General features: G+C 47.4%; 1 protein-coding gene across 3 annotated transcripts in view; it reads right to left on the bottom strand.

Moving 5' to 3' along the window:
* Positions 1-24,228, bottom strand: part of CAPN9 (calpain 9) — a 54,676-nt gene that overhangs the window by 22,090 nt on the left and 8,358 nt on the right. The window contains exons 3-9 of one of the 3 annotated variants that reach the window (XM_032137125.2): positions 20,370-20,488; positions 16,858-16,991; positions 11,978-12,146; positions 10,512-10,595; positions 7,681-7,766; positions 5,150-5,227; positions 695-855 (exon numbers count right to left, since the gene is read on the bottom strand). In XM_032137125.2, the coding sequence (XP_031993016.1) occupies positions 695-855; positions 5,150-5,227; positions 7,681-7,766; positions 10,512-10,595; positions 11,978-12,146; positions 16,858-16,991; positions 20,370-20,488 (831 nt within the window). The remainder of the gene's footprint in view (positions 1-694; positions 856-5,149; positions 5,228-7,680; positions 7,767-10,511; positions 10,596-11,977; positions 12,147-16,857; positions 16,992-20,369; positions 20,489-24,228) is intronic. The other 2 variants (XM_032137126.2, XM_032137127.2) reach the window with 2 other exon arrangements.

The raw sequence follows: 24,228 nt of genomic DNA, 5'->3' as shown, positions 1-24,228 counted from the left end.
TGGACTTCTGGTTGCCCACCTGTCATCTACTTGATGGTGGGCAGTTTGAGTAGAATTGACCTTGATCACTGCTCCAGCATGAATTCTGATTGGTCTTTGCCAGTCCTTCTTGCCACTGAGGATTGGACAAAGCCAATCAATGCATAGCATTCACTGGACAATATTGGTTCAAGGAATTTCCAATTAGAGGGAAGTTGAGGACTTTTGTTTGATACCCCCAGGAGCTCTTGCTGTTTGTGTGAATGAGGGCTCAGGAAGCCCTGGATACTGCTGCCAGCCCTCCTGTGGTTATAAAGAAAGCCAGACAGAGAATGAAGTCAACACAGAAAAGAGGGCAGAATAGTGAATTACAAGCAAATGGAACCAGGGCCTTGATAGAACTGTGCCTGAAGCCCACCCTACTTTTCCTCTGAGCTCTTCAATTATGTGAGATAACAAATCCTTTCTATTGCTAAACTGGCATGAGTCATGCTTTCCATCACTTGTAATGGAAAATAACCTAAGTGGTAAAACAAAGGAGGTTTCCCCAAACAATTCTTATCCAACTAAATCTTTGCAGCCTTCTTTTCCCAGTCACTTTTGAAATCTTACTATGTTTCAGGCTTTCTCTGAGGACCCGGCCATTATCCTTTGGTGTCCTGGGTTGGAAGGGACACTTGGGAGTGGCAGAGAGAGTGACAGGCAGCCTACCTACCCAGGAAATTGCGGCAGCCCCCAGCCGTGGAGCCGCGAACCCAGCTTCCCTGATGGACCGTCACCTCCCATTTGTGGATCGCGTCTTCCTCCAGGGCATCGGGAGTGAGGTTGCAGATCTCCACTTTGTCAAAGTGGGCCTTGAAGTCCTTAAATGCCATCCTGCAACAAAGTGGAGAGACACGATGCACAGGAGGGCAATGGTGAGGGCATCATCCATTCACTCATTCATTAAATCATTCACTTATTCATTAAATCGTCTCGCTCCTGTCCACAAGGAGTGGCGGGACTGCAAAGTGTGGGGAGATGGAAAATTTTTTAAAAGTAAAATAAGGGTTAAAAAGGTAAAAACTGGAGTAAAAATATAGATTGATTGTAGATGTTGAGTGCTACTGAGAAAAATCAAATTGGGCTGAAGGATGGGAGTGTAGGGGTGGGATGCTATTTTAAACAGGGAGGTAAGGGAAGGCCTTACTGATGGGGCACATTCTGAGTGGAGACCTGAACTACCAGGTCCTAGGCAGATGGACAGCAAGGCCCCGAGGCAGAGAGGTGCTTGAGATGCTCATGGAACACCAGGAAGGCACGGGGTGTCTGTAAGGAATAAGATCAAGAGATCATAGTAGGTCAAGTAGGTATAGGGATTTTGGCTTTGACTCAGAAGATGGAGAGCCATTGGAAGGCAGTAAACAGAGAAGTCACATGCTCCATGGCTGCTGTGTTGAGAACAGACTTTGGGGACACAGGTGGAAGTAGAGAGGCAGCTAGGAAGTTAGTGCTGGTGTCCAAGTGAGAGACAAGGGTGGCTCGGTCCAGGCTTGTGGCATGGGAGGTGATGAACAGTGGCCAGATTTGAGACACATTCCGAAGGTAAATTTTACAGGATTTGCTAATAGACTGGATGGGGGGAAGGAGAGAATGAAAGGAATCAGTATGTTTGGTGACTGGAAGGATGGAGATGGCGAAGGCTGTGATGGGGCAGTTTGAAAGAGAAGCTTAGGAGGTCAGGTTTGGGCACGTGAATCTCAGATGTCTGTTATACATTCAAGGAGAGATGTTAAGTAGACCGTTGAATATGTGACTCTGGAATCCTGGGGAAAGGAGCTGAAGATAGAAACCTGAGAATTAGTGTAAAGATAGTTTTTAAAGTCAAGAGACCAGACGAGATGCCTAAAGAGTGGGAATAGACAGCCAGGAGGGGGACCATGGATGGGGTCCTGGGACACCTCAGTGCTAACAGGTTAGGGAGATGAGAGGTGGCCAGGAAAGGATGTTGAGAAGGAGCTCAGGTAGGAGGAGGACCACCAGGGCGTGTGGTCCCCTGCAATCCAGCACGTCAAGGGCTCCTGATGGATCAAGATGATTCGATTGAGCAAAGTGAGAGTCGGTGGCGTCCCTGGCAAGATCAGGGTCAGTGGGATGGTGGGGCACACTCATAGCTGAGTGGAGTTGAGAGAGTAAGGGAGAAGAGGAACTGGCAGGCTTGCTGTAGAGGACAGGAGAGAGCTAGGTCGGTCACTTGAGTGGGTCAGGAGAGGCTTTTTTTCTTTGCAGGTAGGAGAAATGATAGCGTTGGAGTGCTAAGGTGAATGATTCAGAAGAAGGGGGAATTCATACGTAAGGGGAGAGAAGAGAGTTGCAGGAGGTACATCCTAGAGCAGGTGAAGGATGGAAAGAGGCTACACAGGGCTTCAGAGTCAGGAGTCCAGGAGGAAGGGCTCCACGCACAGAGTGCATGATTTAACACCACCCATCACCTTGGGCAGGCTCAGCCCAGGTGTCGGGGCAGCTCCTTCAAGAGGGGCAGGGCAATGGATCCCTCACATGGACACTCTTCCTTGTGGAGCCTCCTGCTGTGAATTTCCGAGTTTCCTCTGACCGGCTTCTCCCACCGTCTGCACCAGACCTTCCTTCCACTAGCCTGACCTCAGGTAGCCCCTCAAACTCTGGTTTCTACCTCCTGCTCATATGTAGCAATTAGTGTGATGGTACTAATTCCAGAACTCAGCTTTCTTCCTGCAGTTTTTGCTCCTCTCTTGTAACCCCCTAACTCAAAGTCCCCTGTACTTCAAAATTCAAAGTTTATCTGTAATTTCTAATTTGACATCTTGGGAATCTCTCAAGCACCCTGTATGTTTTCCACAAATCTGGGGAACCTAAACCCTCATGGTTCCTGAGGCAAAGATGGCTGGCAGTCAGCAGCACAGGACCAGGACTGCACCCCACTCCTTCCATTTGGGAGTAGAATGTGAGCCGTGATGCATTTACTTCTGAGTCAAGATTTTTAGAAAGTGAGTGTCTTTTTCCATTTTTTATTTTATTCTTCTCTTCTGCTGGCTATGTGCAGATGATGATGTGACCCTAGAAGATGGCAGAGTCACACAATAGAAGGCGTTTGGGTCCCTGAATCACTGTATGAACAGAGCTACCCACAGAATATGAACATCCTCTCTTGACTGTCACAATGAGTGAGGAAAAAACTTTACGGTGTTTGAGGCTTTATATATTTGGGGCCTATTCACTACTGCAGCTAGAGTTACCTTGAGTCATTGGTGCCTTGAATTACGGAACTGCCATAACAAAATTCTAAAATATGTTAGCAGTTGGGGAAGAGGGAACATGGAACTGTTGGAGCTGGAAAATGGATATCTATGTTATGCAGCGGCAAAACATTGGGTAAATCTGTTGCATATTGTTATGGACTGCATGTTTGTGGCCTCCCCTAAATTTATATGTTGAATCCTAACCCTCAAAGTAGTAGTGTCAGGAGGTGGGGCCTTTGGGAGGTGACTAGGTTGTGAGGGTGGAGCCCTCATGGATGGGGTTAGTGCCATTATAAAAGAGGCCCCAGAGAGCTGCCTTGCCCTCTTTCTACCATGTGAGGACAGAGGGAGAAGGGTCCATCTATAATCAGAAACAGGGCCCTCCATAGACAAAGGTTCTGCCTGTGTCGTCTTCTTGGACTTCCTGGTCTCTAGAACTGTGAGAAATAAATTTCTGGTCTTTGTAAGCCACCCAGTCTATGGTATTTTTTTATAGCCACCCAAATAGACTAAGACAACTGTAAAAATACAGAAGGCAGAACAAATCACTATCGAGGCTGTGTTCTATGGGAAAAGAATGGAAAAAGCTGGAATATTCATGGTTTTGGGTTGTTGTATTTTTTTTTTTTTTGAGAGGGAGTCTCACTCTGTTGTCCAGGCTAGAGTGCAGTGGCGCAATCTCGGCTCACTGCAAGTTCCACCTCCTGGGTTCACGCCATTCTCCTGCCTCAGCCTCCCAAGTAGCTGGGACTACAGGCGCCCGCCACCACGCCCAGCTAATTTTTTGTATTTTTAGTAGAGATGGGGTTTCACTGTGTTAGCCAGGATGGTTTCAATCTCCTGACCTCGTGATCTGCCCACCTCGGGCTCCCAAAGTGCTGGGATTACAGGCGTGAGCCACCGTGCCCGGCCGTTGTATTTTAAAAGCTGTTACAAGAAAGAGATGAGCTCAGGCAAGACTTGATTGGTTGGAGCACACGAAAGGGAATAGAGCCAGAAACCAGAAATTTGGTCTTGCAGGGTTAGAAGGGCCAACTTCTAGATCCCAAACGGGAAGAATTAAGACTGAAAAAGATTCTAGAGATGAAGGCCCAATACAAATGTTCAATTAAACAAAGAGATTCAGGCCAAGGGCAAGTCCAGAGTAGAAATGTTTCCTTCCCACGTAGGCCGATATCTTTAGATGCTCTCAGGGCAGCTGTCTTCAAAGGTACCTCTCACCAAGGTGGGTGTGGAGGGAATGGACCCTGTGAGCAGCAGGGCTGCCTGTCTTCAAATTCACTGTGTAAACCTGGATGACAAAGAGCGCCAAGGAGGTGTGTCAGGCTGGAGACCAGAGGCTCTTCCTCTGTTGGATTGCAGGAACCCCCTGAAGACTCTTCAACAAACCGAGAGCTGGGGTGAGCCCCCACCAAGTCAGGAGGGAGATTAAATTTCCCTCTAATCTGGGTGTATATGAGGGGTCTGAGACAGATGAATTTGGTTTGCCAAAAACGGAGAGAGAAGGCTGGGCGCCGTGGCTCATACCTGTAATTCCAGCACTTTGGGAGGCCGAGGTGGGTGGTTTCCTTGAGGTCAGGGGTTCGAGACTAGCCTGGCCATCATGGTGAAACCCCATCTCTACTAAAGATACAAAATGAGTCGGGCGTGGTGGTGCATGCCTGTACTCTCAGCTACTTGGGAGGCTGAGGCCGGAGTATCACTTGAACCTGGGAGGCAGAGGTTGCAGTGAGACGAGATCGCACCAATGCACTCCAGCCTGGGCAATAAGAGCAAAACTCCATCTCAAAAAAAAAAAAAAAAAGAAAAAGACAAAAAAAAAAGGAAAGCGAGAGAGAAACATGGTGCTCCTTACGCCCCAGAGCCATGGGACTTGCTCACATCTGCAGTTAATACAGGAACAAGCACTGTACCAGAATTCCCCATCATCCAGAGCAGTGTGACACAGACGCTTCTGCTCAGCTGGACCAACAGAATGCCACTCCGGAGAACTGGAAGTAAACAAAATTGGTGTTCAGGCAGAGGTCATGAAGAGCAACAATGGCCTTGATGTGGAACCCACAGTGTACGGTTATGGAGGAAATAAGACCTGCTCAGTGACTACTCACTGGGTCCCAGAAATGCACCCAGGGATGTAGCGGCCGGTGAGCCACTGGCCCCTAAATAAGAGGGCTGGTCAGAAAGTACATCTCCAAGTGCTGCTGATGGATAAAATACCCCTGAGGATGATGTGAACCACCGACATGGAAGATTATCTTGGGACAGTCACAAGGCATTGCATGCCCGCGGGGTAGCAGAAGAGCCCGGCTGGAAGCCACAAGTCCACTGACTTTCGTGCTTGGCCTCCAACTTGCCATGTGACCTGGAACAGTACTCGGCCCTTCCTTAATGGATAAACTGACACTTGGAAAGGTGATAATGCCTTACACTTGCCCATGCTTGATGTTGTCTGTACCCAGCACCTTCTGTATGTGACCTCGCTAGCAAGCCAGGTGGGGTTCTGTGAGCTAGGTGTGCCCGTCCTGCAGACAAAGGGCTCAGGTAGGCCCATGGAAACACTCTCAGGGAAGAGTAGGGGTAGGAATGGCTGCCTGTCACTCTCCAAACTCAAGATTTGTGACTCCAAGTTCATTGCATTTTCTGTGACTCCCACAGCTGCCTCCAAATAGTTCAAAATAGGTCACCACTGTTGTGATGCTACAGCCAGTGTGGCAGCTCCCTCTCATCCTGTGATCTCGACTCAACCTCAGGGGAGTGCTCACGAGATCCAAGGGGAGGATCAGCAGGGGCCTGTCTCCAGGTGCTCGGGCCACGGTCAGAAGAGTGGAACTGGCAGCCATTATTTGCTTTTGGAGCCATTATCCTAAGTGGCTCACACCCAGATAATTGGCCTGACAGGCTGGCCATGTGGTGTCTTCAACCCTACTCACATGTCACCAGCAGCACAGCGAAGTCAGGGGGTCAGGATGGTGCCTGCCCCGTGCATCATCCATGGAGGCTGCATGAGTGGAAGACAAACTTCATTCCAGCCTTGGCTCCCAGTCAGAATGCACTTTCTTTATTTCTACCTCTGTGAGTCCCAGAAAATGGGAGAAAATGGCCCATTTTCCCTTTATAGGCTACGATCTCAAAGTTGAGGGTCACTGCACGTATTACAACATGATGCTGTCTCACTAATTTTGGCTTCATTATTTCTCTGTGCTTTCCATTTCTGCCAGGAGAGGGAGGCCAATCTCTTCCCTCCTCAACCCGTCTCAGCTCATCTCTGCCAACGCTTCTTTGTTCTCAGAAGGTGGCAGCCAAGGCCAGAGCAGAGGACGGTGGGACGAGAGCCTCCATGGGGATGATGACAGCCTGGAAAGCACAGGCCTGTGTGCTCTGCCCTCACGCTGGGGTCTGGCTAATACAGCAGCGGCTGCACCATGTCTGGTGACCTGGTAGCTGTGTCTGGACTGAAGACAAACACTGGCTCAGTTTTAACCAAGTTCTAGACTAGCTTCAGATTTCCCTAGAAGCTCAGGGGCCATGGATATGGCAGGAAAGGGCTTCAGGAGCCCAACAAGCAGAGGAGGAGCAACAGCTTCAGGCGGGCCCTGCCACGCACCCACACAAACATCCCTGGTTCCCAGTCACCTGGCCACTTCCCAAGGGACCAGAGCTGGGGGAGCTGTGGGGACACACACAGAAAAGACAGACCTTTCTTGATAACTGGGGACCAAAACTCTGGTTAACAGCTCTGTAATTCCACGTCCTCTATTTTTTTTCCTTTTTAAAAAAAAAAAAAAAGAGAGAGATGGGGTCTTGCTCTGTTGCCCAGGCTGGAAAGCAGTGGCACAATCATAGCTCCCTGCAGCCTCAACCTCCCATACTCAAGTGATCCTCCCACCTTGGCTTCCTGATATGTCGGGATTATAGGCATGAGCCACCATGCTCAGCCTCACTTCTATTTCTCTGCTGGGCTTTTGGGCCTCTGCCGTGGTCAGTGACCATTAGAGAGAATCCTATAGTTACATGCTAGGTAATATTTCAGGGATTCCCACACTCCAAACACACACACACACACACACACGCGCACACACACACATGCCCTCATGCACATGCACGCTGCTTACTGGAGCTACTCACAACTACAGATAAAGCTTTTCACTATATCACTGGGTTATAAACATCACCACGGGAGGTAACACATTTATGTATTGACATAAATACAATTCGTGAAAGTTAGAGTGCTGCTGTAAAAGTCTTTCTTGAGAATCAAGCTTGATGCCAGGTGGGCCTGAGGGCTGAAAGGGGAAGAAGAAGGGGCACCCCAGGATCGGGACAGGACCCTGAGTCAGAGCCCGGGAGGATGGTAGACAGGCCACTCTTTCACATGTCTGCACAAGCCAACTCTGGCCCCACACGCCCCGGGAACCAGCCAGAGAGGCAGGATAGGGTGACTGACCTGTCGCTCCACGACCCGTTCCACTCAACCTGGCCCCAAGGGTTCCGGACTCGGATGAGCTCGATTATCTGGCCTCGGAAGTTTACCTAGAAGGGAAAAGCATGAGGGAAGTGTGAAATGGTAAATATGGTGGAGGTTTGGCCACATTCATCCATGAGCTCCAGGTGGACCAGCTCCATCCAGGACTGGTTTTGTTGGAAGTCTCTTCCTGAAACGCTGCTGAAGGTATGTAAAAGTTCCCCAGTTCTTAACCAGCCCTTGGAACCTTCTAATTCCTATTGAATAATTGCTACTATTGCCAATGATATTATATTAAGCACCAAAATGCTTATGCCACATCTGAGAAGTAAAGTAGAATTGCAATTAACAAGAAATTAGTCCATATGAATCTAGAAATGGGTGGGTTTCTCTCTAGACTGGGATCTCCCTAGAGGCAGGAGCCAAGTCTTAGGCATCTTCAGCATCTAGGAGAGTGAATGGTAAAGAGTAGTCCTCAAAGGTGCTCATGGAACTATTACTGAACTTTCTTCATCCTAGCATCCCATGCACAGATGAATGATAAGAAAATAAGCATATGCTGGGAATTTAAAGACAACAATAAACCAAAACAGCTTTTACGTCTTCTAGGCCCAATATTCTCCTTATTTCAGGTGTCTATGAGGATTCCTGCTGTTCACCTCGATCGCCCTTGAGCTCGGCCTGGGAGCAGGGACAAGGGCCAATGCATTTGAGAAGGGTTTTGGAGGAGAGAGAGTGAAAGTAAAAGACTTCTAGTTATCAACTAACCAGAAACTGTAGCAGTCTGAATGTTTTATCCTCATGCATTTGGCATAAATTATATTTTGGATGTGTAAAAATTCAAGTAACATCAACTCTTCAGAGTCCAAGATGTGGCTTGTGGCTCACCATTTAAGGGGCTCATTTAATTTGAAAGGTTCAGGGCAGGTGAGTTCCTTGTAGGGGGAGAGGAAGCAAAATCAAGCAAACCAAGATGTTGAGAGGTTTCTGTTGTTACGTGGAATACGTAGAAGATCTAACCTAGAAAAATCACATGCCCGCTTGAGTGAGCGATCTGCAAGTCATCTATGGATGGTGAAGGAGGACAAAGGAACCAACACAAATAGCTAACATTCTAAAGAATCCCAGAGAGTCCAACGGCATCTCACACCTTGGCTCCAGTGAGGAGAAAGGGCAGGGTCTCTCTTCTGTGTTCTTTACTCCCCACGCATTCAGAGGATGTCACTCAAAATGTGGGTGGCTACAGAAGACCAGGGGCATCTGTGCCTTCTAAGTACTGGGCTTGAGACTGGTCCAGGGAGGCATAGAGTGGGCAAGGCAGGCTTCTGGGCTTTGCTGAGCTTGAGTCTGGCAGAGTGATACCTTTGGCTTCTTGTCCTCCTCTTTCATCCAATTCTTTCTTTCTCTTCCCCTTGTGCCCCTCAAGGATCTCTCCTCCTAACCAACCACTCCCTCGAAGTCAGGGTGGTGCTGTGTGGAGTCTGGGTGTCCCCCGGGATCAGTTCCACCCTGGGCTACAGCTACAAGAATGGAACTCGTGGTGATTAATTTTATGTGTCAACTTGACTGGGCCATGGGGTGCCCAGATATTTGCTTCAAGGTTATCCTGGTTGTGTCTGCAAGGGTGCTTCTGGGTGACATGAGATTTAAGTTGATTGAGTAAAACAGATTGCCCTCCCCGATGTAGGTGGGCCTCATCTCATCTGTGAAGACCTGACTAGAACAAAAAGGCAGAGGAAGGGGGAATTCAGTCTCTCTGCCTGGGTGCCTGAGCTGGGACATCTGTCTCTCCTGCCCTCAGACTGGGACTTTTACCATTGGTGTTCCTGGTTGCTAGGCCTTCCTTTCAGACTCAGACCAGAACTACACCACTGGCTTTCTCGGGCCTCCAGTTTGCAGACAGCAGATCGTGGGACTTCTTACTCTTCACAATTGCATGAGCCAATGCCTTACAATAAATCGTATTACAGGTGATCCTGGAACAATGTGGGGGGTTGGGGTGCCAACCCTCCTGCATTGTCAAAAAATCTTGTATTCCCTAAAGCTGTACTCCGAATAGCCTACCATTGACCAGAAGTCTTATTGATAACATAAAGAGTCAATTAACATGTTTTATAATTATTTACATTATATACTGTATTCTTACAATAAATAAGCCAGAGAAAAGAAATGTTATCAAGAAAATCATAGGGAAGAGGAAATACATTTACTATTTATTAAGTGGAACTGGATCATTGTAAAGATCTTCATCCTTATTATCTTCATGTTGAGTAGGCTGAGAAGGAGGAGGAGGAGGAGTTGGTCTTGCTGTCTCAGGGGTGGCAGAGATGGAAGAAAATCCCCATATAAGTTCAAGTCTGTGTTGTTCAAGGGTCAACTGTGTGGTGTAGATAGATAGATAGATAGATAGATAGATAGATAGATAGATAGATAGATAGATAGATAGATAGATACATAGATAGATAGATACATAGATAGATGTGTGTGTGTGTGTTTAATTGTATGTATATATATTTGGTTCCCTAGTGATTCTATTTCTCTGAAGAATCGTGACTAACACAGGACTGAAGGAGAATTGGGAAAGAAAGGAAATGAAAAATAAACAAATACCGGGCGCTTACACCTGCTAAACGAGTTTTGTGCTGCGGTGGAATCACACGGTGTCTCTCTTTCCTGGCTTGCTGTTTTGAATTCCAGCCTGCCTCTTTAGGTGACACGGTCTCAAGCCAGACATTTAAACTGCAATGCACTGAATAAATGCCTAAGGGACTAGCATTGTCACACACCCTGCGGTTGGAGTTCAAGTCGCCTACCTGATCAATTCCCGTTACACTGTAGGCATGACCCTTAATAAGACCAAACGGCGTCCGGGCCTCAGATTCTGCAGCACTTCTGGTCTAAAACATGGAAAGAGCAGAGTCACACCAACCGTCTAAGTCAAGCCTACCCTGCTGGATCAGACCCAGCTACATGCCTGGCCCCGTCACAATCCCAGCCCCTTCTGCTGCCCCAGGTGCAGGCCATGTGCGTGGGCTATGCATGGGACTCCTCTAGGATGTTTAGTAGTGACATGCAGCAAGTTCTAGTCTCTTCCCAGGATGGGGAGGCGCTCGTTCCCAGTGGGGACTCCAATGAACAGTTCACTATTTTGTCCCCAAACAGAACAACTTGTCACCTTCATGTAGTATAGTGTGAGAGAGAAGACACAATCACATACATCCCAGAGACGAAAAGAAGCATATAACAACAGTACACACAGCTCTGTGTCACAAACCTGAAAGTGCAGAGGAACTGGCTAATTCATTAGCAAAAAACAGACCCCAAGGCTAATCTAAGAGGAAACAGAAAACTAGAATTGATTTAAAAAATACATAGTGTCATAGCAGTCCATAAAAAAAAAACAAAAAATTTTAAAAAGATGAGATAAAATTATAAATGTGTTTGTATGCATAGATAATTTTTTTAAAAATATCATTAGACTTCTATCTGCTATTTTTTTCATAGTACATGAAATGAAAAAAAAATTCAGAAAACTAGATAGAAAGAAACCATTTCAGTAAAATCAAGCCAACTGACCTTGATGTTTGTGTGTGAATGTGTGTGCCTGTTTGTACGAGCAGAGAGAGAGCTGGGAAGGGTACAGGCCAGGTGATCCCAGTTCCAGGGTGGAGCTGGAGAACAGAGGCAGCTGAGAAACCGGTGGGAGGGAGGTAAAAATGCGCCTGTATGGGCCTCAAGATTGTTCCATCTGATACAGCAAGTACATCTTACCTTTATCATTTGATCACTATTAAATAAAAACTTGTGTTTTATTTGTTATTTATTTATTAGAGACAGGGTCTTGCTCTGTCACCCAGGCTGGAGAGCAGCGACAACGATCATAGTTCACTGTGGCCTCAAACTCCTGGGCTCAAGGGATCCTCCTGCCTCAGACTCCAGACACACACCACCATGCCTGGTTAAAACTTGTGTTTTATTTATTTAATTAATTTATTTTTTATTATACTTTAAGTTTTAGGGTACATGTGCACAACGTGCAGGTTTGTTACATATGTATACATGTGCCATGTTGGTGTGCTGCACCCATTAACTCGTCATTTAGCATTAGGTATATCTCCTAATGCTGTCCCTCCCCCCTCCCCCCAAAACCTGTGTTTTAATTAGCAGGAATAAACACTGCCCCCCAAGGGTTATGCCCCTCCTTGGGTGTGGCTGGGGTACCTGGTGCAGACTGCAGCTCCAGCATAGCGCCTGGAATGGGAGCCCATGAGCAACTTACATCAATGAAGCAGCCCAGCAGGGAACCTCTCTTCAAAGCCTTCTCTAGAATCTCATAGAAGTTCTTGGGGGCCTCTTTAGTTTGGAAGGTCTCTGCCACACCCCCGGTGAAGTCTTCCATGGCCTCGATGGCGCTGCCTCCCTTCAGAGCTTCATAGCTCCCATTTAGCCTGCAAGGGTGGCAGGAGAGAGAGGAGACAGTCAGGGACCTAGGGAGGCCACCAGGGGCACCCTGCATTCAGAGCTTTTCTAACTAAGCCAGAAGCTTCCCAGGGCTTGCCCTGGCTGGGTGGTGTGGAAGGAAGACAGGAAGCAAGCATCAGGATTTGTTTGGAGCTTCGAGGAAGCCAAAGATCCTGAGCTTCCTGCAAGGGAGGCAGTGTGGTGTGGTGGTATAGAGCAGCAGCCCTGGTGCCTGTGTGGCCTCAGGTTCAAATCCTGGTTCTACGACTTACCATCTGAATGACCAAATCACTCAGTCCCTTCGTTTTCTTATATGCAAAATGGGGGAGAGAGTTGTGCTCTCCTTTCTAGGACTGCTGTGAGGTTCAAATGCATGTGTCTCACTCTCTAATCTCCCATGGAACGGGGCTTGACTATGTGGACAGAGAGACGCCCTTTCTCTTCTTCTCTGGTCTCACACACTCCTAACCATTTTTTTCATTGTCATCTTTTTTATTCCTATGCATTTTACATATATGTGCTCTGCTTGATTTTTAAATAAGCTTTTTAATTTAGAATTTTAGAATTCCGTGGGAGGTGACTGAATTATAGAGGTGGATCTTTCCTGCACTGTTCTTGTCATAGAGAATGAGTCTCATCAGATCTGATGGTTTTAAAAATGGGAATTTCCCTGCCCAAGCCCCCTTTGCCTGCCACCATCCACGTAAGATGTGACTTGCTCTTCCTTGCCTTCTGCCATGATTGTGAATCCTTTCCAGCCACGTGGAACTGTGAGTCCAACTGAATGTCTTTCATTTGTAAATTGCCCAGTCTCAGGTATGTTTTTATCGGCAGCGTGAAAACAGACTTAATGCAATAGCTTATTTGGGCTTCCTTAGTTTTTATCTAATGTCCTTTTTCTCTTCTGGAATCCCATCTAGGACCCCACATTGCACTGAGTCCTCCCATATCCTCGGGCTTTTCGTGGCTGTGACAGTTTATAAGACTGTCCTTGTTTTTGATGACCTTGATGGGTTTGAGGAGTCCTGGGTAGGCATACTGCAGGATTAGAATTTGTCTAATGTTTTTTCTCATGATAAGACTAGGGCTATTAAAGAAATGATAAATGCTTGAGATGATAAGTGTCTCAATTGCCCTGATTTGATCATCACACATTGTGCACTTGTAATCAGAATATCAAATGTGCCCCATCAATATGTATACTATTATACATCCATAAAAATAAAAAATGAAACATTTTTTAAAAATTAAAAAAAATAGCTGGGTGTGGTGGTTGGTGCCTGTAATCCCAGCATTTTGGGAGGCTGAGGCAGGAGAATCACTTGAGCCCAGGAGTTCCAGGCTGCAGTGGGCTATTACGGTGCCACTGCACTCTAGTCTGGGTGAGAGATCAAGACCCTGTCTCTAAAAAAAAGTTAATAATAATAAAAAAAAAGAGTAGGGCTATTGGTTAGTGGAAGGAAGACCAGAGAGGTAAAGCTCCCCTCTCATCTCATCATATCAGAGGTACCTGCTGTCCACATGCCTTACCATGGCTGATGCTGGCCTTGATCACCTGAAGGTAGTGTTAGTCAGGTGTCTCCACTGGAAAGTTGCTCATTCTCTCCCCTTTCCATACTGAACTCTTTGGAAGGAATCATTATGTGCAGCCCGCATGAAACAATTAGGGAGTTACACTCCACCTCCTCAAGGATGGAATATAAACATAATTTATTTGGAATTATTCTACAAGGGATATTTGTTCCTTCTTCCACATTTATTTATACAATCATTTATTCAAATTAGTATGAACTCATTGATATTTATTTTCTACTTGGGTTTATTTTGTGCTTTTTTGTTTTGATTTGTTTTGTTTTGTTTTTGTTTTTGAGATGGAGTCTTGCTCTGTTGCCCAGGCCGGAGTGCAGTGGCATGATCTCGGCTCACTGCAACCTCCACCTCCTGGGTTCAAGTGGTTCTGCTGCCTTAGCCTCCCGAGTAGCTGGGATTACAAGCATGCACCACCATGTCTGGCTAATTTGTGTATTTTTAGTAAAGACTGAGTTTCACCATGTTGGCCAGGCTGGTCTTGAATTCCTGACCTCAGGTGATCCACCTACCTCAGCCTCCCAAAGTGCTGGGATTACAGGTGTGAGCCACCACACCCAGCCTCTACTTGGGTTCATAATCCAGTACTGCTTTGTCTATTTTGTTGGTTGAATTCTTCTAGCTTTGGCTGTTTGGAGCTCCTTCAGTATGCTCTTGTGTCCTTTTGGCATAACCTCATTTGTGTGTGCGTGTGTGTGTGTGTGTGTGTGCATGTGTGTCTTGCATGTGTTCTCACTTTCTGGCACTATAAGATGATCTAGGCTCATTTTATGTATGTATGTATGTGTATATATATATGTATGTATGTGTCTATGCCCCAGTCCTAGAATCAGCCTTATCTCCCAGAAGCCCTAGTTCCTTTGATTGAAGAATGATCTTAGAAACCAGGACTTGAGACACAGGTGTGCTTGTTGCTGCAGGATTGTCATTGTTTCTAGCTCCTTTCACTGACAAAGCAAGGAAATACATATGTATATGATAACCCAAGTATAGATCAATATATATGTGTATGATAACTCATGTACAGATCCATGTATCTCTAGGTAACCATCTCGTTAAGCTAAATCTAAGTTCATTCTGGAATCTCCAACTCTAATCTGCATGGATCATTCTGGCCTCCTCCCCTTGCCTATCTGTAACCTCTCAATCCAACAGTGAGAAACTCGGCTCCTGCCATCCGCCATCCATTCACTCCATTGTTCAACTCAGTATGCATGTATAATTAGATCAATTTTTCATTTGTACTCCTTCAAGAAACAATTTTAGCAACTAGAGCACAGCACTCTCGTACAATTTCTTTTGCCTTTAATCTTACAGACTCCACTGATTTCCAAAGTTACTTAGGTCAGCACCTTTCTCTCCAACCCCTTCAATGAGGTTATTTCATACATTTGAAATTGGCTCTCATAGTTAGGAAGGCCAAGAAATCTCACAATCTGCCATTTGCGAACTGGAGAACCAGGAAAGCTGGTGGTATCATTCAGTTTGAGTCCAAAGGCCTGAGAATCGGGGACTGATGATGTAAGTCCAAGTTTGAGTCCAAAGGTTTGAGAACCAGGAGCTCCAATGTCCAAGGGCAGGGGAATATGGATGTCCCAGTTCAAGTAGGGAGAGGGAATTCACCCTTCCTTTGTCTTTTTCTTTTATTTGGATCTTTAACAAACTGAATAATGCTCGTCCACATTGGTGGCAGCAATCTTCTTTACTCAGTCTTTACTGATTCAAAAGCTATTTTCTCCAGAAACACCCTCACAGACACACCCAGAAATAATGCTTCACCAGCTATCTGGGCATCCCTTAGCCCAATCAAGTTGACACATAAAACTAACCATAACACCATCTATACTTTTTTTTTTTGGTGAGCTGTTCTGCCAGCCAGTTTGGCCTTTTTAAATGACCTCAATAAATCTTTTTTATGTTTAGAAACTAGATGGCACACAGTTTCTGTTGCCTTGCTTGCATCCTGCTGTGTGGGGCACTCACCAAGGGGCAGAGCTGGGCTTCGGTTCCACCCACGGGACTCGGAAACAGTGCCCTTTGTCCCCTTAAGCCTGTCTGGTGGCACTGATGGTGTTTGCACAGATCTGGGTGGGACAGAGGGCAAGCGTGGGCATCTTTGGTTCTTCTTTGATGGCTTTAATTCTGTCCTGCTGATTTCAGGATTAATTTAACCACGGTATGCCTCCACTCTATTTTGCCACTTTTATGCCCCACTTGGAGGTAGAAGCAAGACCATCCTTGCTTCTGTCTCTAGGGATAGGATTCTCATGGCTTGAAGATCCAGGCTGAACCTGAAAGTGGCTCCCAGGAGCTCTGCCATCATCTGTGGATCGAATTCAGGCTGCTGTGGCCTTTCACTAACAAGCTAGTGGGCTGGAAATTGACAGCCTGAGGAAACTGAGGCCATTTGGCTGGTGATTAAAAAGGAATGTCTTGGTTCCACTTATATGAGGTTCCTAGACTAGTCAAATCATAAAAACAGAAAGTAGAGTGGTCTTGCCAGGGGCTGGGGGAAGGGAGGAATAGGAAGTTATTTGTTAATAGGGACAGAATTTCAGTTTTGCAAGATGAAAAAGTTCTGGAGATAGATGGTGGTGATGGCTGCACAACAATGTGGATGTACTTAATGCCACTCAACTGCACACTTAAAAATGGTAAAATTTATGTCATATACATATACATCACGATTTTTTAAAAATAAAAAAGAAGCATCCTGTAGGACGGACAATTGATGTCTCTATATCCACGTGGGGTAATAGCCCAGATGTTTGAGCCATGCCAGTGTCCGAGCGAAGTCTGAAGCACTAAGTGCTGTCGGCACAGCCAGAATTCCCCTCTGCTTGCCTTCACAGCTCTTCCAGAGGCCAGATTCATGACCCAGGGAGACAAGGGGTCATGAATGTAGCCACTGTTCTCAAAGATGGGCACATCTAGGCCAAGAAAGGAAAACCACCTCCAATCCCACTTGAGCCCGGAGAGGGTTGGGTCCTGCTGAGCCTCATCTGCAAACCCAGAGCCCTGTTTTTTTCCCAGCCCTCAGATGCTTGCTACAAAGGCCAGTGTAGAGGCTCCTGTCGGGAGGCTGCCTGAGCTGGGGAAGCTGTCACTCACTTGGCGTAGGCTTTTTCCAGCAAGGCGCTCCAGAACTCATTGTGGTCGGCAGAGTGAAGGAAAACCAAGCGGTCCCTGAAGGTGGGCAGGCGGTCATCGATCACCACGTCCAGCCACTCACTGTGCTGCCAGAACTGTTGCCCAGGAAAAAGACAGAAATGATGGGAGTCAGCTACACGGGAGCTCCAGGCCCTGTTTGTAAATGTTGATCCTGTTGCTTTCTTCCCCTCTGACCAAGTACCCATAGATAGCTTTGAAAATCACACACGGGTTCCATGGTAGGGCACCTGGGCTTTGTCCACTAAGTTACAAGCTGAGCATTCTACCCAGCACTAACCATTGACATCAGCTCAAAGACTCAGGGTCAACCCATCAAGGCCGCGGGTGAGGGGGTGGCGGAACAGGAGTCACAAGTAGACACTCTACGGTGCTCTGAATTAGTTTTTCTTCTTCACAAGAAAGTTGTTTTTGTGGGGGAGGGAGAATGGTAATGTGGGGTTTGGGTTTGCTGTTTTGTAGCTCAGTTCTCTGTTACTCTCTTCCACCCAGTTTCAGGGTCTAGCTCCAATTTGCCTTAACCTTGCTCCCTCCTCGCCCATAAGTGGAGCCCCTAAGACTGATTTGTTGGCCATTCACACAGGAGGCAGGTGGACTCAGTATTCCCTGCGTGCCAGGTGAGGAGACGTGAGGGGAGTGTGTGTGTGTGTGAATGCATGTGTGCACATGTGTATACACGTCCATGCAGGCAGGCATGACAGGTATGTGCACTGTTTGTGGTTTATTTATACATTGCATGTGTGCAAGCATATGTTTGCTCACATGTGTGCAAGTGTGTACATGCAAGCAGATGTATGTTTGCGTGTGTGCATATATGTATGCACGCATGTGTTTGCAAGTGCTTCTACACACGTGTGTGTTTGAGCACACGTATGCATGTGCGTGAGCTTGTGTGTGGTCTGCTGGGAACAGGAAGGGAGGTTGGAACGAGTCAAGGACCATGTGTAGTTTCTCTGTGTACCCTGCAGTGACCCACCTCCTCCCTGTTCCTTCTGGTTCAGTTGGCCTGAGAGTGATTCTAGGGCAACCTCTAAGAGTAAGAAGAAAGAAGTCGAAAGAGGAGGGTAGGCACAGTGGTTTTGGGAGCCATTTATTTACAGCTTTGCTGTGTCATCCTGAGCATCTTGCTGCATCAGTGATTCAATCCCAATCAGAAGAGATGGCCACGGTGTGGCTGAGGGTGTGTGTGTGTGTGTGTGTGTGTGTGTTTGTGTGTGTGTGTGTGTGTGCTTGTTTTAAGGAAGATTCCTGTCACCTGCTCCAGCTGGACCTCCCCTCCGGGGCTTCCTGCTCTTGGGGCTATCCACAGCTTCAGGTGGGAATGAGGCACGGTTGGGTTAGGTGTTTAAAGTCCAGGCCTGGGCCTTGGGCTTCCTGAGCAGGGGAGGGGTGGGGAGGAGCCTCAGGGCTGGCTTTCTTTGCAGAGGGGCTGGCTCAGGAGGCCTGTGAGTCAAGAGGGATGTATCCGCCAGCCCAGGGAGCTCCGCTAACTTCCTAGCACCCACACACCTGTACTGTGGCTGAGGGGTGGAAGAGGAGTGTGAAGGAGGTGGGTTTATTTCCAATGCTCTGCTTCCTAAGAGGCCAAGGAGGGGATCGGGCAGAGTATTGTTATTGTGGGACTGACAGGCATCAACAGGGTCACTCCCCACCCACCACCTGATCCCTGGCAGCACAAAAGGATGCTGGATCCAGAACCCCTGAGTTATAGGTCTGGCTTGGCTACTTATTATTTTGTGACCCTGGATCAACCACTTCCACTCTCTGGGACTCAGTGTCCTCCGGAGTCAATGAGAGGACTGGGTCAGGGGATTGCCAAGGCTCCTCCCAACTGTGACATTTAAGGGACAAGAACACCGTTCCCTTGGGGAGCCCAAGATCAGATGGTGATGGTTCTGGGTTAGAGGCAATAGTTCTGCTGGATTTTCTGAGCTTAACCTCCCCCAACACTGCCACCCTGGTGTGTTCAAGAGGACTGGGGAAAGACTGGCTCCTGGGGGCAACATCAAGCCAAGACTGTGGTCTCAGCAGAAGTCACAGGATGGGAGGGGGAGACAGCCAGGTGGTGGCAGGTCTGTGAGAAAGCAGGGGTAGAGTTTCCCTGGGACCCAAAGTGGCTCTGTCCGCACACCCCTGCCACCGCCCCCTGGTGCAGGAGGCCTGACCCCTGGGAATTGTGTGCTCCCTGAGCTACACGTGCCCTGCTCACTGTCTGTGCCTTTGAAACACTTCTGTGCTATTGGTGATGGGGCTTGAGAGTACGTCTGCTTATCAGATTGCAGGCCTCAGGGACAGAAGAAATGGGCTGGCCCTGAGTGGTGGCCTGTGAGTCAGGAGAAGGTGACACTGCTTGGGGTGGAAGGTCAAGGAATGCCTACGCGGTGCCTGGCTCTGTGCCGCCTCCTGTGTGTGATGCCATTTAGCTCTACGGGAAGCCTGCAGGGAACTGTCAGTCTCCTTTTTTCTTTTCTTTTTCTTTTTTTTTTTTTTGAGACAGTTTCGCACTTGTGGCCCAGGCTGGAGTGCAATGGCGTGATATTGGCTCACCGCAACCTCTGCCTCCCAGGTTCAAGCGATTCTCCTGCCTCACCCTCCCTAGTAGCTGGGATTACAGGCATGTGCCACCATACCCGGCTGATTTTGTATTTTTTTAGTAGAGACGGGGTTTCTCCACGTTGGTCAGGCTGGTCTCGAACTCCCGACCTCAGGTGATCCGCCCACCTCGGCCTCCCAAAGTGCTGGGATTACAGGCGTGAACCACCATGCCTGGACTCCTTTTTTCAGATGAGTGTAGAAAGGCTTAGTGTCACTAAGAAAACTGCCTGAGGTCACCCACCTAAGTAAGTATAAGGGGCCAGTTTCAATGTCTGGTTGAACCCTATAGAAGGATAGGGGTGGACAAGAGAGTGGAGGGACAGAACGTGGAGGTGAAGAAGCAGGAAACCAACTCCCGGGGGCAAGCCCCACCCGATGTGCCCCTCGGCAGAGGGTCTGCGGGTCACACGAGACTCCAGCAGATGTTGTCTGTGTTTTTCTCACTTTTTATTTTTAAAAATCCCTCACGATCTCCAAATTTACATTTCTTCCGTAAGGAGAACCTCTCTGTTTATGAGAAATCAACCAGTTTCCTGGAGATATAATCAGTTTAGTCAATTTGTGCTTAAAGCACAAGAAACTCCAATAAAACCCTTAACATATGGACCTCCAGATTTGCCAAAACATCACTTAGAGTTTTACATGTATGTTCCGTAAGGATTTGCCGTGCAATGCCGTTAATGTTCTGAGGCATTTAGCCGTTATTCCGTGATTAAATGTGGCTTTAGCATGGTTTAGGACCATATGTCACACACATCTGATGACATTTTTTTCCAGCGTTACTAGGCAGTGTGGAAATGCACCGGCCATCATGCTGGGCCCCAGACAGGTAAACCCACTGGCCCAGGGTTCCCTCTTACCTGGAAATGGAATATCCCGGCATAACCAGGGCCAAAGCTTTGGTCCTGGGGGATGACTCTGGCCAGCGCTTTTTGATTAAGCGTAAGGGAGGCGATGGCGGCTAATAGCCAGCAGTCTCCTGCAAAATGAAAGCCATAAATCACAATTTTCATTGCTGTTTCACAACAAATAGGAAAACTCTGTGTCAGAAGGGGATGTGGGGAGTTTCAGATGTGGTCACATCTTTTCTACCTGTTTAAAAACAGACAGGACACCAGCAAATACCTCTCTCCTCCCCTTCTGCCTCCCTTGCCTGCTCTTCTCTTGCCCGTCTATCATAAACAGCTGTTGCCTTCTTGGCACTGTTATAGGACATGCTTACTTGGGTTTCAGACATATGGCTGCCTGATGCATCAGCTCTGTGAATTCCAGCAACTCCCTTTCCAGAGGACCAAGGCTGCATACATCAGTGTCAGCATGGGTTGGGCGAGCAGACATTTCACAGCTGCCACCCAAGTGGTTCGGCAGTACTTGGGAGGGTGGTTAGAAATCGCCCTGCAGCCCCAACCCAGACTCAGCTTAATTACAGATAATGGTGTCTCTGTGGTGGCTCCATTTGCTTTAAATTACCTTGCATTTTCAAGATTTATTGACTGACCTACTGAACTTCCCAGCTGTGTCTTCATGTTAACACACATCTGGAGGAAAACTAAAAAGTGAAGTCAAACATCAAACACGATTTTATCTGTGCTATCTGTGCTGTTCCAGACTCCTGGATGCATTCCTTTGCCCACACTGAGCATGGGCTGTGTCTGGTGTGTGCCTCACAGTGTCTCAGGCGCTGCCTGTGTAAGCAGATAGCTGGGAGGATCCATTTATCCGAATCAGCTTTATCCAGATTCATTTGTTTTCAGTAGACAACATCAACGTCATCGGAACCTAAGAGCCCATCACACTCAGCTTGGCAGTTTCTGAGTTCACATTTCTGGAAAGCACCATATACCATTGGGCTTGGGACATTGTAATATGGCCCTTTCTGGCTGTTTTACACAGGCAAGAGAGACTTGCCAGGGCCAAACATCGGGAAAGCTACTTCCGAATCGTCCTGGTTCTGGCTTTCTGAGAGGTGTCACCAGCAGAGTACAAGCCACCCCCAGCCTTAGCTGGGGCACAGAAGGATTGGTTTCTAATGCATCTGCTGGTCTTTGGGAGCCTCGGGTCAGCTTTGGGAGATGCCACTAGGAAGTGACATGGCTGGAGCCTGCAGGATCATTTGTTCAGCAAACTTTACCAAGTGCCTCTAGGGTGGCAGACCTTGTGCCATGCAGAAGATACAAAGATAAGGAGAGACTTGGTGTCTGCTTTCAGCTTCAGGGTGGCCAGGCCAGCAGGAGTATAATAGAGCTGACCTTTCCCAGCTCTCCTCCAAGTTTCAACTTTGCCCAGTTGAGGAAAATGAGTGTTTCCTGGCCTGAGAACTGAACGCCTCACGTGTATTCAGCCAGAAATGCCCTGAGCTTTTGGTGGGGAGATTGAGAAGCCAAAACAAGATTGCTTTTCTCTCTCTCAGGCCTGGGCAGATGGATGGGGCTGGCAACCCAGCTGTGCCTGGGAGAAGTGCCCTCTGTGGGTCAGCGTGTTGCTCGGCTGTCTGGGTGGTGCAGAGCAGAGGGCACTATGGGAGGAGCAGGCTGGAGTGAAGTAGCACCGTCTCAGCTCACTGCAGGGGAGAACGCTGTGCCTCTTGGGTTCTCAGGGACCCCATACTGCAGTTGCTCTCCTGATCCAGCAACCCAACCTCCCTCTCACCATGCCCCATCCCCTCACACTCACCCAACTCTGCCCCTATCCCCACCCCCGCAGATAACAGCATGCCTTGATGCTGTTCTAGGTGTGTTCTAGTTGTTGTTTTTTTTTTTGATAGAGATGTGGTCTTGCTATGTTGTCCAGGTTAGTCTAAAACTCCTGGGCTCAAGAGATCTTCCCACCTCCCCCTCCCAAAGTGCTGGGATTACAGGTGTGAGCACTCTACAGGACCAGATGTTCTAGTTCTTATTGTGGGTGGCAACAGATCACGGCTGTTCATCTTCTTGTTATTCTTTGTAACACATATATGCCATGCACAGTAATTTGGTGTAGTAAAAGTGTTACAAAATAATCTTTAGAATCAACCATCCACTAAGGTAAAATATAAGGTTGTAAGTCCAAATATATGTTTATGCCAATGTGACAAACCAAAACTATGAAAAACAAAGGGGCCAGTAGAATGATTTCCTATTGGATAGCAATGGAGGACTATGGGGTCGAGGGGAAGGGAGGCAGAGGAGGAGGGGGAGAGGTGGGCAGCGGCAGGGAGGATCTCCTGGAGAAGGACCACCTGAATGTAAACCTTTTGAAAAGTCTACATTGTATCTAGAATATGGCATACATGGGGGATTGGTTCCAGGACCCCTGTGTACACCAAAATCTGTGCATACTCAAGTCCCACAGTAAGCCCTGTGGAATCTGCCTACACCAAGTCAGCCCTCTGTATGTGTGGGTTTCAAATCCTGGAATAGTATATTTTCTCCCTCCCTCCCTCCCTTCCTCCCTCCCTCCCTCCCTTCCTTCCTTCCTTCCTTCCTTCCTTCCTTCCTTCTTTCCTTCCTTCCTTCCTTCCTCCCTCCCTTCCTTCCTTCTTCCCTTCCTTTCCTTCCTCCCTCCCTCCCTCCCTTCCTCCCTCTCTCCCTTCCTTCTTTCCTTCCTTTTTTTCCTTTTTGTTTGTTTGAGACAGTGTCTTACTCTGTTGTCCAGGCTGGAGTCCAGTGGCATGATCTCAGCTCACTGCAGCCTCAACTTCCCAGGCTCAAGCAATCCTCCCATCTCAGCCTACCAAGTAGCTGGAAGTATGGTCATGCACCACCAAGCCTGGCTAATTTTTCAATTTTCAATTTTAGTAGAGACGAGGCCTCACTATGCTGCCTGGACTGGTCTTGAACTCCTCGGCTCAAGTGATACTCCTGCCTTGGCCTCCCAAAGTGCTGGGATTACGAGTGTGAGCCATCACACTCAGACTGGAATATGGTATTTTCTGTCTGTGTTTGGTTGAAAAAAATCCACTTAGAAGTGGTCCTGCACAGTTCAAACTCATGTTGTTAAATGGTCAACTGTAATTCTGTCTATCATCCATCATCTATCTATACCCATCCATCCATGTATTTACCCACCTACCTTCCTATCATTATTTACTACCATCTATCTATTATTATTATATATTTATTTTGTATGGTCTATCAGTCAATCAATCAACCTGTCAACCTATTTATCTATCTAATTATGCATCCATTTTCTACCTATCGTCTATTACTTATTATCTATGTTTCTATCTATCTATCCATCTGCTTCTCTCTCTCTCTCTCTCTCAATTGTCTCTCTGTCTAGTTAATTAACTAACATCAGTCTAGGTTTGTGACTTTGGATCTTGTGTTTAGGGTAACTCAGTTGCTCAGCATGGAGGTTCCAGCATGGCCTTTCTTAACCAATAGACCACGGTGACAACTCAGCTAGAAATAACTCAGGGTCTGCACAAGTTTGCAGTGGTTTGTTCTCTCGGCTGATTTCACTGGTATTTTTTAAAAGAAAGTCTCTCGCTCTCTCACTCTCTCTGTCTTTCACAGATAGAATAAAGGTAAACCCAGCTCAGTTGGATTAAATCCTAAAATGCAGGACCCAGTTTGAGTGACTTGAGGAGCACTCAGGTTCATTGCAGGAGGGAGACTGGATTGCTGGGGAGCGGCTCCCCAGGGTGTGTATAATGGTTAGCAGCAAGGGCTCTGCTGCTGGAATGTCTGGATTCAAATCCTGATTGCCTGTCTACCACCTCTGTGACCTTGGACAAGT

Source organism: Hylobates moloch, unplaced genomic scaffold (assembly GCF_009828535.3).
Source record: "Hylobates moloch isolate HMO894 unplaced genomic scaffold, HMol_V3 SCAFFOLD_18, whole genome shotgun sequence".
Classification (NCBI taxonomy): Eukaryota; Metazoa; Chordata; class Mammalia; order Primates; family Hylobatidae; genus Hylobates; species Hylobates moloch.
This window is presented reverse-complemented; position numbering and strand designations above follow the sequence as displayed.